Source organism: Cupressus sempervirens, chromosome 5 (genome assembly GCF_028749045.1).
Source record: "Cupressus sempervirens isolate cs-2001-9-10 chromosome 5, ASM2874904v1, whole genome shotgun sequence".
Classification (NCBI taxonomy): Eukaryota; Viridiplantae; Streptophyta; class Pinopsida; order Cupressales; family Cupressaceae; genus Cupressus; species Cupressus sempervirens.
In genome coordinates, this window is record NC_143122.1 from 941,330,636 (window position 1) to 941,346,157 (window position 15,522).

General features: G+C 36.6%; 1 protein-coding gene across 1 annotated transcript in view; it reads right to left on the reverse strand.

Annotated features, from left to right (window-relative positions):
• Nucleotides 1-381: 381 nt before the first annotated feature.
• LOC149559071 (putative L-type lectin-domain containing receptor kinase V.2) overlaps nt 382-15,522 on the reverse strand; it is a 34,839-nt gene continuing 19,698 nt past the window's right edge. Inside the window, exons 2-8 of the mRNA XM_089833024.1 lie at nt 4,414-4,995; nt 3,380-3,490; nt 3,184-3,297; nt 2,384-2,602; nt 2,148-2,263; nt 868-1,128; nt 382-780 (exon numbers count right to left, since the gene is read on the reverse strand). Of these exons, the coding sequence (XP_089689150.1) occupies nt 562-780; nt 868-1,128; nt 2,148-2,263; nt 2,384-2,602; nt 3,184-3,297; nt 3,380-3,490; nt 4,414-4,995 (1,622 nt within the window). The 3' untranslated portion in view covers nt 382-561. The remainder of the gene's footprint in view (nt 781-867; nt 1,129-2,147; nt 2,264-2,383; nt 2,603-3,183; nt 3,298-3,379; nt 3,491-4,413; nt 4,996-15,522) is intronic.

The window sequence follows — 15,522 nt, forward strand, 5'->3', positions numbered from 1 at the left end:
AAAAAGCATTGCAGTTACAAAGAACTTGTGCTTATCTCCATTTTGGGAAGCATCTTGTCTAAACAATTCATCTATTCTATTTGATTTGATAGGGAAGTGTGTCTAGTTCATTCATTATCATAAATGTTCTTTACATGAACCCTTTTGAGACCTGTAATCCACTTTATTGGAATAGGGTTAAAAAATCTTACATGTTCTCTAAACCCTTATTATTATCACACACATAAATAGGATTAGCAAAAACAAGTACAACTTTAAGAGATAAATCTAATCTATCCCTTGCTATACAATACACATCTAACCTCCCTATGTGAGATTCCCTTGCTAATTTTTTTGGTTCTCTTTTAAATGCAATCGGAAGTTGGGAACTAGAAAAGAAAATTTATGAAACTATGCAAGAAATTTAATACCATTCGAAAACCTCCCTTGTAGACCATTGTCAATGATAGATTCCAAATTGGAATTAACTGGAATCTGAATGGATTGTAATGTTCAAAATGCCCACAAGTTGTTAGTCAACATACTGACCCATTTTTACCAACTTATTTTCTACTGATAATCTTATTCATAGTGTTGGTATGACATTGTTCTAATTGATATCTCAAGAGCCTCCTCTAGCTCTGACAGAATGTCTTTCATGCCTACACGCTTGAGCTTCCTGGGAGAGGTGCACTGGAGTGCAGTCTTAAGGACTAGTTCAAATGCATCAGTAGAGTAGTATCCATTCAACTTCTTATCTGCAAAGTCAAATATATTCCCCGTTCTGGAAACCATTCTGGCCTGAAATAATAAAATCGTTCTCAATTTTGTTAATGTCTTGCAAAAGAGATATAAATTTTGTGAAAGAAAGTGATTATTAGATTTTACCATTTTATCTATTGTCATTGGTCTTCGTGTATCAAGGTTGATGACTCTTCGACCTGAAAGAAGCTGCAGAAGAGTAATCCCAAAACTATAGACATCACTCGAAGGTGTCAGTTTCCCTGCTTTGGCATACTCCGGATCAAGGTAACCAATTGTCCCTCTGACTTCTGACACAACATGAGATTTCTCAAAGCCAATGACTCGAGACAGACCAAAGTCAGAAAGCTTTGCCTCCATATCTTCAGTCAGCAAGATGTTTGTAGGCTGCAGACATGGACAAAAGATCTACTGTCAAAACTGTCAGTAAGTTAATGACATGTCAAATGCCTCCTATATGTCGGGGCATCCAAAGTAGGAAATTGCCTTTTAAGTGATCCAACAGGAAATTACATGTGTACTTTTTCCTGTAGATACCTTCCTTATGAAGGATGCTTGATTTAATATGAATGTACAGTTTTGCACACAAATGCATTGAATCCTGCACAACTAGCTTTCTTCAGACAGGTTTATGGATCACAGTTTATAACAGTAGGGTTCATCTATAGGTGTTCGTAAGGAGTTGGCCAGTTCCAATAGCATATAAGAGGTCAGGAGTGTTAAGAGATAGCACAATACCTTGGAATATTGTAAATATATTTGCCAGCTATTTTCTGTTATCATTTTTTTAAAGTATTACTCTTAATTTCTTAAATTCAGTTTGTGACAAAAAGTATCTATGGTTAATGTCATTTGATTTCCACAATCCATTAGTAATACATCAAAGATTTTCTGGAATTTGATTCCAGAAAATCTTTGAAGTATCTATGGTATCAATGATATTTGTTTTATGGTAGATAACTGGTGTTCTTTGGAAGTGGGAAATGATCCCATGGGTTTCAGGGATAAATAACTTGACACCATTCGGCTAGGTTGACAAGGTCAGAGGGGTAACACTTGACTTAGAAAATGCGTGGGACTTGCTTGTACTTGCATCCCTTTTACATTCATCAGTACCTAGCATCCTTCGGGATTGGAACCTATCATATTGTAGCCAACTTTATGAATGAGTCATGGGTGGATGGACTGGTCTACCCCATTTTAAGTAGTACTGCAGTACCATTTAGAAAGATTTGGGAAGGACACAATTCCAGTTTCTCACAGATGATTGTAAATGTAATCTGAAGCATGAATTCTATTGATGTTACAAATTGTTTGCAAATGGAGTTTTGATGATATTCCCTGCACTTCACTCTTACAGTACAATTTCTTTTAAAGGCTTAAAACATGGGGGCCAAACCTAATACCTTTATATCTCGGTGAACAATACAACCTTGTGGGTGTGAATGAAGGAACAATAGGCCTCGAGCACTCCCAATTGCAACATTTAGTCTTTGATTCCATGATAATGTTTTGTTGTGTCCTACCATATTCGTTGATCATACAGAGTTCCAGTATATTAGTTGGACATATGTGTAGAGTGAAAATGAAATACAAAAAATAGAGAGAAGCTAAAAAAGGGTAGGTGTGATGATAAAAATACCAAAGAGCCATTGAGCCAGATTTCCCTGCGAGCACAGCTCATAAATCAAAAAATATTCATGCTTGTCCTCACAATAGCCCAGCAAGGAGACCAAATTTGGGTGCCTGATTTTTGAGACATTTTTGACCTCCCTAAAATAGGTCTCTACAAAATTATCTTTGAGGATTTGCTTCACTGCAATCTTCTTTTTATTGCGTAAAACTCCTTTATAAACCTTTCCTGCAAAGCACATGACAAAATTAATTGCCATCTCTTGTAAATGGGTATTTTGAGAAATTATATATTCTGAGGTTATGAGATTGCAGAAAATTTACAGGAAAGTTACTTAAAAAAATGTTTAGCTGCTACTTCGATGGTCCTTCTGAATAATGTTTCCACTAAAGGGACCCCACAATTATTAGTTTGGAGCCAGTTGGTGATGACACAGATCCGATTCATGGAGGGTGGGGTAACCCTGATGATTAGGACTCCCCTCCTATCCCAATGCTGGTTTATAGCTTTAGCTGCCTATGTTCTTATGAACTGTAGTCTGTAAAAATATGGTGTAGAAGCCATTTTTCCTTTTCTTGGAGCTGTGTTATGGTGGTTGTTTTGTCTTTGGGGCTGCTTGATGCATTATTTCTTGGCTAGGTTAGTTTGTTAATTTTTCTATGGACACAGTTCCTCTCCTATTATATGATTCAGGAGTTGCATAAAACATTTCTACCTGATACAAAAATAGTTTAACCAAAATAGTTGAAATCATATTTTAGAAGATAAATAATTGTGCAAGTTTTAGTGAGTGTGAATAAGTTACTTGCCAGCAGTCCCTTCGCCAAGGTAGTTTGTATCATTGAATTCGTCCGTAGCACTGTAAATATCTTTGCTGGAGAAGCTGTGGCTATTAAAACTTTCTGAGGAATGCTCAACAAAATCTGCATTTTTAAGAACTTAATTTAGAAAGTTGATATCTGGCAGTGACATATCTATTAACAAATTGGAAACTTCATGTGGTACCCTTGGTTTTGTTTTCCTCCAGTTTCCATTTCCCTCTGCATAGAAGCCCTCCAAAAATGGCTAGCAGTGATAATGGCGAGAACCCATATAAAATCCTGTCAGTCTGTTCTTCTGTGAATGGGAAACCAGTCAAGATTAGTTCATGTGGCAACCACAGGCCAAGAAAAAAGAAATGGAAGCAGTAGTTCATTACACTAGAGGAATAAATGTGTATCATTTTAAATTAGAAGAGTGAAAGTTATCCTTTAACATCCACCGGGTTTTACAATTAACAAAGGTAAGCAGTGTTTGTTGTTTTCTCCAGGCATTACTTTGTTATGATTACTTTTCTTAGTCCCAGCTCTCAAGGGCAATATTCCTAAGCTTAAGGCTCAGAAACGATGTTGATTCCTAAATCTCTCTGAATGAAGTGAATGCAATTTTATTTCCAACACAAATGAAATGAGTTGGAATGTCATCAAAACATAAGAAAACATATCATGATTTCTAATTTAAGGCAAGAAAACAATTAATAGACATTGGATACAATAGCCATTGCCTTCAACTGCAAAAGTGTTCTTATTTCAAAATATTTACTGTTTCCATTTCTCTTTGATCATCTGAAGTTTGAAGTTTTGAACACCTTAAATCAAACAAATTGTCCTTGAAAATGAAGCAATTTCATGCTAATATTTTCTTCTTTTGATCTCAAAATTATCCTTTTCCTTGCCAATAATGAGCATGACTGTTAGATCAAACTTTTAGGTTTCTATGAAAGTCTTCTAGTAGCCTTACTAAATTTGAATGGCTACCCAATCACTTTCTGAAGACTAAGTACAGAAAGTGAATGTAAGATACCTTCTATTTACATCTTGAATGTACTATGTCCTTCATAATTCAATGTCTTTGGTTGTACCAGTTTAAGATTATATAGTCAGAAACCAGAGAATCTAACAATACATTCAGCTTAAACAAGATTGTGGTTGCATTAATTGAACCTTAAAAAAGCTAGCATTAAATAGAAGTACCCACAATTTCTGAGTATATGGTGGTACCTTTCGTGGTCTTGAATCTCTTGACCATGCTGAGACAATTTTGGAAGGCATTAATCCACTCGGTGTCATTTATCTTCATGCTAATCAGTGTGATTTGGAGGGTTATCCCACACATAGTAGTGTTAAAATCTTGTTGATTAGCTTTTGCTGCTAGTAGATTTACTGTGGCCACACTATATTTTTGAAGACAGCTTATGCAGGCACGAGTTTGCTTCTTAACTGCTAGGCTATTGCACTCACTCTTCAAGGACAGAAAATCATTTCCAAGAATATCGACAACCTTTTCAACTGTAAGTTTTGAAAAGACATAACTATTTACCATAATTTCTTGCATCCCAGAGTTCAATTCCTTCAAGCTTGGATACTTTTCATAAAAATCGTCTAGGCAAAAACTTTCTGTCAAATTCAGGAAGATGTAAGATCTATTAGTGGCAAGGGATGCTCTTGCAACTAGTGCATAAGCGAATGTGTTGAAAGCATTAGTGCAACAATCTGCGGTTCTTAGTCCACTCCAAGACAGATCTTCCTCATTGCAGTCTTCAGTGTTTCTGTAGGCATATTCTTTGAAATTCAAGCCAAAACCTGGTCCAACATCATACAAAAAAATCAGTTGGGTGTCACAAGAGTACTAGCCAATTTGAATTACATAGATTCCATTAGGAAAAGTAGAAACTTTCATTAATTATATATTGCATTCAATGCGAATGATATTATGCAATGCAAATAGAGAACAAGTGGTTTATTTGCTCTATTATATGAGAAAAATTGGAGGTCCATTTCCAAGGCCAACTAATAGAACGTACAAAGTGGGCACAGTTTTGTAAACTTCTAGGTATCTTGACAGCGCTGAGTTCCCTTACAACAAAAGTCAATAATAATAACATAGTACGGTATGGCTAGCAGGCAATCTGTTTGTGAGTTTCCTAGTTTGAATGATATGCAGTCAATCCCTGAGTCCATGATTGGTGCGTGATGTAGATTTCTTTGAACTATGACTTAATCTTAGCAAACAATACTGTTCCTACCATTCAAGATTATTCTTTAGGAACTGTATTAAACACCATAAGTAGACTAAAAGAGAGAGAACCCATAGAAGGATCTTTAATGCTTGTTAAGATATTCTCCAAGCTCTTTAATGCTTATTAAGATATTCTCCAAGCTAAGAGACTCAGATTATTTCTAGATATGCCCTATATTCCAAAAATTCCGTAAAAAAAGATTCGAAAAAACAATTCTCTAAAAACTATACCAAAAACACCCTCTCCTTTTTTTCCCAGCAACACCCCCCACAAGTAAATGAAAACATGTTAAAATGGGACGAACCCCCACCAAAACATTAAAAAAATCACAAGTTCAACAAAAGGCTCTCAAACAAATATTTTTCTAAAATATATAAATGACTTGAAATAGACAAGAGAAGGTTCAATCAATAAATAATAAAAAGGCAATTACCACATCCTCCTCATCTTCTCAAAGGTTTCAACCTCCTAGTTAAAAAAACTGAAGAGCCTGACTGCTATGGCTTGCCTTCTAGGAGTCCCAGTTTTGTAATCTTACCAACCATAGCCATGACTGTAACTCTAGACTACAATTTTACATATTCGCACTAGACATTGAAAGATCCATGTCATGAGCATCCCTAGACTCAAACCTAAACCGCAAGGGTTTATTCATAAGGGCCTTGTCTATGTATGGAAGGCTTTGTAGTTCACACACAATAATAGATAGGCTTCATCCTTTGTCATGAGAATTCTGCTCTCTTTCTCAATTAACAACTGTTAATTGATCTTATGCTTTCGACTCAATCCATTCACAATAATATTATCACATATGCATTGTAGTCAAATGTTACACACAAATTCATATAGTGATCATAGCTCAGATAGACATCACACGAACACAGTGACTTGCTCATCAAACATCGCCTACTCATTCAAAATGTGACTACCTCATGCTTGTGTCCCACATCTACACAACTTGACTAGCTTATACACACAGCATAGGTACCCATAATGACTAGCTTATGCATACCTTGAATATACACATTGTGAATAGTTCATCTTTGCATCATATATACTAGTGTGACTAATGCAAATAACTCATGCATGCATCCCACAAACATAGCATGAGTAGCTCATTCAAACAACACACACACATGCCATTTGAATAACTTATGCATGCATCACATACATAGTGTGACTAGCTCATACATTCAACACATATACACCACGTGAAAAACTTAGCAACTTCACCAGTATACATAGTGGCCAGCAAGCAAAAAGAAAGTAGTTGAAATTTATTGCAAGTACCTTCCTTTCTCAGTTCACTAAAATATAAAATCTTTAAGTATAGCTCAACTAGATAAAGGAATTTCATTGTAGCCCTACATTATGAATCCTGTCGTTTTTCCTATATCACTACTAACTTTAGTGACAAACAAGCATCCCATGCTCCTTGTAATCACTGAAAAGGGCACAAGTGCAATGTCACCCAACACATACACATGTGCACATCAACCAACTCATGCATGCTATAGCGATTGAGAGGATGTGACCCTACTGAATCCATTTTCCCATAACTTGGTTTATTAACACTTAACCTTTGAGTACATCATAGCATGGGAAAAGGAATTTTGGTGCATCCCATACTATACAATGAGTCCCATCCTTTTTCCTAGATCATTACTAGGTATGGTGACAAAGAAGAATTCCATACTATTTTTTGTTATGAGTGGAAAGGGCACAAGTGTTGCAACATACAACACATGACGTTGTTAATAAGATTTTCACAAATCACTATATTGTTTGAGTTTGCAGATCTTGATATCTATTTCCTCCATTCCATTGGGAAAAATGCTCCAAAATAGTATAGGGTAGCACTTGGCATCTATCACCACATGATACTTTGGGAGTTGACTAAACCCTATCATAGCACAAGTAGCTCTTGACATCTATCACCTCTATGCTGCTCATGTAAACCAACTTAACCATTAAACTAAACTTTTTTTATAATAAAGGGGAAGGTTTGGCATCCTTCACCTCCTTGATATCTATAAAAGTTGACTAATCCTTAAATAACACAAATAACACTTCATATTTGTCACTTGCATGAGATTGGTAACAACTGACTAGTTGCACCTATATGACACATAGGGGCATAGAAAAGTACATAAAATAAGGATATAAGGTGAGTCACGAACATTGAGTAGGTTGAATGAGTTACATACCGTAAAATGAGCTAATACACACTTGAGGTCTTATAGGACTTTGGGTCAAAACTCTTGATATACACAAGAATCACAATGAACCAACATGATTTGGCCTCTATCTAGGCACAAACATAAAACAATACCAAATCATAAAGAAATCTCAAGGCATTCCAATACCATCAAATTGCTACACATGGAATCAAAATATTTATTAGACATAAATTCATACCAAAATTAGCATTAGTAGCTGATAATGTCTTCTAAGAACATATCATTTTGCATATACTTGTTGATGTGAGTTTTATGCTACTGCAACAAGTAGAATCGAACACTCAATATTCCGAAAGAAATACCAGATCTCAAAGTCTCTCTTGAGTAAGGACACTCATATGCCAAACAATGTAGATAGATTGTGTGATCAAATGAGACAACCCCAAGGTTCCTTATTATTGTGGACTTTCACTCAGTTTTAATGATGTGATATGTTGGTTATCACAAAGGGACTATGTTGTTCATTCGATGAATGTCAACTGCTTCAACTTCTTCCAACCAAACAAATTGCAAAGGGTCTAAATAAAATCATAGAAGCATTCATTGTTTTGGGAAAAAAATTAGCAAACCATAAGAGAGGAAATTTTTGAAAAAATAAGGAAAATTTTGGGAAAAGATCAAGAAAAAATTGGATTTACAAAAAAATGTAAAACATGAAGAAAAACAATCAATTTTTTTTTTAAATTAAAGGGCAATTCCACATCATAGATATATTGAGAGAGAATAAAATATAGACTTTAACTAGAAAAGTGTAGAGAATACACTTTCATCATTATATCCATATTGATGATTACGGTGCACAAAACATACCACAATAGCATTAAAGATAACTAGAAGGGGACAATTGCCAAAATGTCAATTACAATATAGTTTGTGACTTCGTACAAATTCAACCTATAAGCTAAGTAGAAAGTTCCAAAAACTCAAATGTAGCCAATGACATGCTAGGGAGCAAGAGGCCTTGATGATGCTTCTTGGAAAGTCCCTGACCTAAGTCTTTCAAGAACACTTCTCAAAAATTTGGTCATTTCCATGATCTCCAAATCTTCAGGCTCAAAAACATTATCATCAATATCATCGTCGTCGTCATCATCACTTTGAGGCATAGCAATCCACTCAGACTCTAGATCTATCTCATCAGGATCAATTGGGGAGTAATCCTCAATAGTTCTTGTTTTTTTCTATGACGTAGAAATTAGTCTTTTCCTACGAGTGAAAAATACAATGAATAAAACTTCAATTAAGTGCAAGTTATTAGAATTCCCACCTTGAGCTTGTTTCAGCTTCAAGTGAAGGTTGTGGTGAACAAACACCAAGTCATTCATATGTTTTTGTGTTAGACAATTGTATTTCTTGGAATGTATGTGCTTAAAACACTCCAATCACACTCACAATATATGTGAAGTTTGTGTTGTAGAACAATGATGGATTAAGAAATATCCTACAGCATGAAGAGGAGAGTGTATTTGTCCATCCCATCTCCTATCAATTATGTCCTATAATGGTTGATACCTCGTCTTGTCATTTTCCATCATACCCTTCATCACCTCCTTAGCCCTATCAATGGCCTTACACAAATATCCCACTAGGGATTTACTCCCATCCACTAGTCTCTAAACTTTTACAAGAGCCTCTACGAATTGTACCACCTGTTCAATTACATCCCCCGAAATGGTAGAATATATGTACTCTACCACTCTCATGCCATTTGTTTAATTTGAGAAGGCTAAGTCCATCCACTTGGCTGAAACAAACATGCATCTCAAGCTCATTTTTGTTGAGCTAGAGTTTGCAAACCTTGCCACCATTGGTCGAACCAACTCCTTGTCCCATGTGAATTGGCGTATCATACTCAACCCTCGTGTAATTCTAGATAAATTTGGTAACTACGTGAGCCTTAAGTAATGCCTCCTTCACCCATTCAATTTTTGTAATGTCCTCTAGTGTCAGATCAAGGCATGTGTTGCATGTAGGGTTAAAAACATGGAGGAGTATTGGTCTGCCAAGAGTTTTCCTAGCAACAACATAAGTAGTAGCATTGTCTGTAACACATTTAAAACACATTTTGTAGCCCCACATCCATGACAATTGCATCATACACCTCAAACAATGAACTTGCAGTTTCCATTGTATCTGATGCATCCCCAGATTTCAAAAATATAGTGCTTCTACCACAAGAAACAAGGGAGTTAATGAGGTTTGCTTCTATTTGTCCATCCATCTAAAATAATGGTGCACCCATTACTAGCCCACTCTAACTAATGATTTCCAACATGTTGAACTTCTTTTACTACATCATTGATCCTACCACCCACATTCTTTCATAAGACAAGGCATTAAACCTAGGTCATGTAGTTGCAACACCATCCATCACAACTTACCAATATGGATATTTGAAAGCATCTTATTTCAAGGTAGAGAAAAAAATTGAGATCCGATTTATTGCCTATTTAGAGATAACTTTCATCCACCCCATGCTCTCCAAAATGGTTTGTGATCTTGGTGTAGGATGAGGTGTAAAGGATTGTCGATTCATAAGATGAAACACTAAAGGATGCGATTGTGCGATGAGCTAGGTGCTCACAATTGTGGTGTAGGTGAGGCCTTGTCCCAATCCCAGTATCCAATGGGGCTATGTCATGTGTTGAGCATGCATAGTTGTGTCGCACGATCCCGTCATGTGACAAATCTGAAGTCTAATCTTGGGGTTGTGTCTGTTAGCATGAATGCTGGTGGCATTTTTATGGGGGAGTATCATAGCATTGCTAAACACATGATTCAGAGCTTATGTGTTGCATTCATGACAATGTTTGTCATTGATGTCAATGTATACCTTATTTTGTGAAGATTACCAGAGTCATAGAGGAAGAATCGTTTGGCACGGTCAACAATCAAGAAGTTTAGTTATGTGCAGTTGGGAACATATTCAGTAATGTCTGAGGATACTACAGTTAAGTACGCATAAAGAAATCTGAAGATATCACAGAGTTATGATTTTTGAAGGTAGCTTTCAGAAAGAGTTTCTGGAAAGCGGTTACTAGTAAATTGATTATATCTTTTAACAGAGGTGTAATCTAGTTAAGCAAGCTTAGAGGAAGGTTAGAGACATGTTGAAGATGCTATGTTCCGGATGGCGAAAACAAATGTTCATTCTGTGAGGTTTAGTGAAGACTATTAAAAAGATGTTTCTTGTGAGCCGACTATTGCAAATATCTTCGAAGAAAGAGTATAATTGTAATGTAACGTGTATTGTAACATCTTAATGTTGTCCTATATTCTTATTGTAAATTGGTAAAGCCTCAAGGCTAACTCAATACTTGTATTAGGACTTCATATAAGGGAAAGATTGTTTCCTTGTGGTAAATCAAGGTATACGAGCATATGCATTGTGATGTTTGGTTATGCAAATTTGGATGTAGATTTGGCTATGAGAAGAGAAAAGATTGATTTTGAGGTGTACTATGAGCTTCAAAGGAACTGTATTGGAAAAGGAGTTATTGTTTAGTCAATTCAAAGATCTTGGATATGCTTATTTGGAAGATTGTCTAGTGAAGACTTCTTTTGAGTCTATTTGGACAATGGGCTTAGTTGTCCTCTTCTCAACTCCTAACAAGGTTGGCACAGCTCCTAACGGAGTTGGAATCTGCTAACAAGGATTCAAAGTCTCCTAACAGGGACTCATGTACTAATCGTATTTCATTGGCTCCTAACAGAATTCATCCTTTCACAAGGAACTTTATATTAGTACATCATCTTGAGGCATCATTCCCATTGGGGTTTTCCCTCTGATCAAGGGTTTCCCTAGTTAACATATATGGTGTTATTGTGCATGGTATGGTTGTTGCATCTATTGTTTACATGTTTTAGAATTAATAAAGTTATTGAGAGTTGTTGTAATTACATTGATTCACCCACCCCCACCTCTCAGTTAACTTGGTGGACTTTACTTTCTAACAATTGGTATCAAAGAAAACAAAGTACAAATCTATGCAATACTTGACACGTACTAGACTTGATATAGCTAATGAAATTGGGATTGTGGCAAGATTTCAGGCAGATCCTAAAGAGACACACCTTGCAACAATAAAAATAATTTTCAGATACTTGAAAGGAACACTTGATTATGATTTATGGTATGACAGATCACAAGATTTCACATTGTGTGTGTACACTGATGTTGATTGGGCAGGAAATGCAGATGACAGAAAGAGCACCACTGTTGGAGCATTTTTCTTAGGAGGAAGATTGGTTTCTTGGCTGAGCAAGAAACAAGATTGCATTTCATATAGTACAACAAAAGCAAAGTATGTAGCAGCAGCAAACAACAAAAATCAAATTATTTGGATGAAGAAGATGCTAAAAGATAGTGACATAGAGTTAAATGAGCTTGTTATCATACACTGTGACAACACAAGTACAATAAGTATGTCAAAGAATCTAGTTTTACATTCAAAGACAAAGCATATATCAATAGAATTCACTTTTTGAGAGAAAAGGTAGTAGAAAAAGAGATCAAATTGGAATATGTTAGCAAAGAAGAGCAAATAGCAGATAAATTCACAAAACCTTTGGCTAAGGACACGTGTGTACCTGAGAGGTGTGCTTGGGGTTATGCCCCAACCTACTTTAGAATAGTTGATGCAGAGATAGCATCAGTCCAGTTGATAGCAGAGCACTATTTCTTTTACTTGAACTGGATGCTTGATGCTTCTCCTATGGGGGGGTATCTATGTTTGGGTTGAGTCATTAAGGACTCTTAGTATCGGTATTTAACAGTGTCTTGGGACACTTTGTTGAGAGAATTCATAGATTGTTTTGGAAATGATTGAACTTTAAGAGTTGACATAATGATACCTTTTTCATTGATGTCAACGGGGGAGAAAGCGACACATGAAAAACATTATATCTTATCAGGGATATGTAAGTGAACATTAATTGATGCCAATGGGGGGGAGTATACATGTTTATGTATGGAGGAAATTAACACCTTCCTTTTGCATATTTGGTGTACTGTATGGTTGTGATTTAAACATGAAAAACTCTTTACAACCTGTCTAAGTCTAAGATGTATGATCATATTCATGGGCAGCATGAATGGGGGAGTAAAGGCAGAAACATATTTGGTATTCATGGTACATAGACGTTTTTCATCTATGTTGTCATCAATACCACAGGGGGAGAATGTTAGCATGAGTGTTGATGGTATTTCTATGGGGGAGTATGTTGGAGACATGATTCAGAGCTTGTGTTGCATTCATGACAGTGTTTGTTATTGATGTCAACATATACCTTATTCTATGAAGATTACCAGAGTTACAGAGGAAGAATCATTTGTCACGGTAAATGATAAATTTTTTGGGTTATGCACAATTGGGAACATATTCAATAATGTATGAGGATACTACAGTTAAGTGCATGTAAAGAAATCTGAAGATATAACAAAGTTATGCGATGATTTCTAAAGGTAGCTTTTAGAGAGAGTTTCTAGAAAGTGGTTACTGGTAAATTGATTATGTCTTTTGAAAGAGACAGTCTAGTCAAGCGAGCTTAGAGGAAGGTCAGAGACATGTTAAAGATGCTATGTTCCAGATGGTGAAAACAAATGTTCATTCTGTAAGGTTTGGCAAAGATTGTTTAGAAGATGTTTCCTGTGAGCCAACTATTGAAAATATCTTTAAAGAAAGAGTATAATTGTAATGTAACGTGTATTGTAACATCTTAGTGTTGCCCTATATTATTATTTTAAATTGAGAAAGCCTCCACCAAAACAATTCCTTGACAATGTTGGGACGACATCCTAGATGTTAACTCACACATGGCAAAAGTTAATTTAAAAGATTTAGCAAAGTATCAAGTAGCAAGGCCATCAGGGTAAAAGATTTTTGTATAAAGGAAGAATAGTTTGTTTAGCGAAGTGTGGCATTGTATTATAATGATATAATGTTTGAATGCGAACTTTCTATGATCAGCATTAATGTGAATTTGAGGCTAGTATAGAGCACTACGGTTGTATGATCAGTTTTGAAGGCGGCACCAAAAAGACACATCAAACATTGAAGATATTAGCACCGTGTAAAAGGTTTTTGTATCCATCTTTATAGATAGCATTATAAGATATAATTTCTTGTTTGAGCAGTGGGCTCTTCTTGCATACTATTGTATTGTAATACCAACTCCTAACAGGGTCAATATCTTTCACAAGATACTTTTGATTAGTGGATCACTTTGTGGGTACCATCCCCACTAGGATTTTCCCTTGGCCATGGTTTCCCTAGTTAACAAATAATAGTGTTATGAGTTGCACTGTGTTATGGTTATGTTTACTTTTCAGTTTGATTGTATATGCAAGTTTAAAGATTGTTAATACTATCCATAGTTGGGCAAAAGTTTGTGGAACACTGATCCACCCCCCCTCTCAATATTCCCTATTTCTAACAGTGTTGTGATGACCCCACGCACAACTGTGGCATAGGTGAGGCGTAGAGCCGATCCAAGGTGTAACCATGGAGGGTAAGAGTCAAAGTGCATCAAAGGAGACTAAGGTGGTTGACCTCCCTCAAGAGGGACAAAGCAAAGTAGTCCTTCTCTTTAGTCTTGGAGTGAGGCAAAGCTGAAGCATAGTTTTAGGATCAAAGAAGAGTAGCTCCACCTTATCATATGGTGGTGAGGTTTGATGGTGGATGCAAGGCTTGAGGTCTCTATCTTAGTGACGCAAAGTAGGTGAGCTAATGTCGATGATGACTCTAGGCGAGTTATCTAAGATCTGAAAGATGGGGAAGCGAAGTACCTAGTTCTATGGCAAGAGGCAAATGGTTTTTTCGAGTAGGAGCATTGGGGCTTGTGGTAAGTTATGTTGTCGGTAAAATGTATAGTGTATCCGATGGATAGAGTAGTATCCAAACGAGCGCGTGACGCTTGAGTCACCTCTTCGGAAAGGTATATGTACACATCCAAGATGGACTTTGGAATCATCATTGTGATCATTGTAGTCATTGTATTCAGATTGTAATCATTAAGTGCATATATGAATAAAGTATCTATTCTGTGTTGAATCATGTTATACTACATGTGTTGATCTTTTTACCCTGTACGGTAAACAAGTTATGTGGGGGAGTGTTGCAAAGCGAGATCTCTATGCATTGTGGATTTGAGTGGCATGACTCAAAGAGGCAAGTTGTGAAAGTTGTCATGAAGAGGTGACTTGTGGTGCATGACTGAAATGGTGTGAAGTGATTAATAGGCAATATGCTATGGTGGTGTAGCTGAGTTGGAAAGGGAATACAACGTCCAAGGGATTGGGTGGATCATGGAACTAGGGTATGGTGCTCAAGTAGGTATGCATTACAAAGGGAATCCAAGGAGTAAAATTGTGTGTGTCCCGCATGGGGGTTGTTTTGAATGCAATGGATGCATGAGTAATAGGGGTTCACTAACGAGGCATGTAGACGAAGACATGGAGTCGAGGCAGTTGGGGCTCAAGGTCTAGATTTAGTGTTGGTTAAGGTAGTTAGCAATTCCATGAGGAATAGATTGGTGCTTCAAGGTTCATGGGGAGCTAGGGGAGACCAACATGTTAAGTCAAGTTGTGGAGATAGTGGTCGTGCTAAGGTAGCATGCAAGGTTAGACTAAAGGACTCATGGTGTTTTGAGGCACTTGGGTAGTGCCAAGTATGCTAAGGGGGTATGCATAGGGAGAAAGGGAGAACTCAATGGTCTAAGTCACTCAGGGTGGATGCAGTGTTCAGTGAGGGATTCGTGAAGATTCTCGATGCAAAGGGTGCAGTGCATAACTTGGGAAGAATGCATAGTTGAGCAAGGGGATTTGTCATGGTTCTAAGCATTTAGGGAAT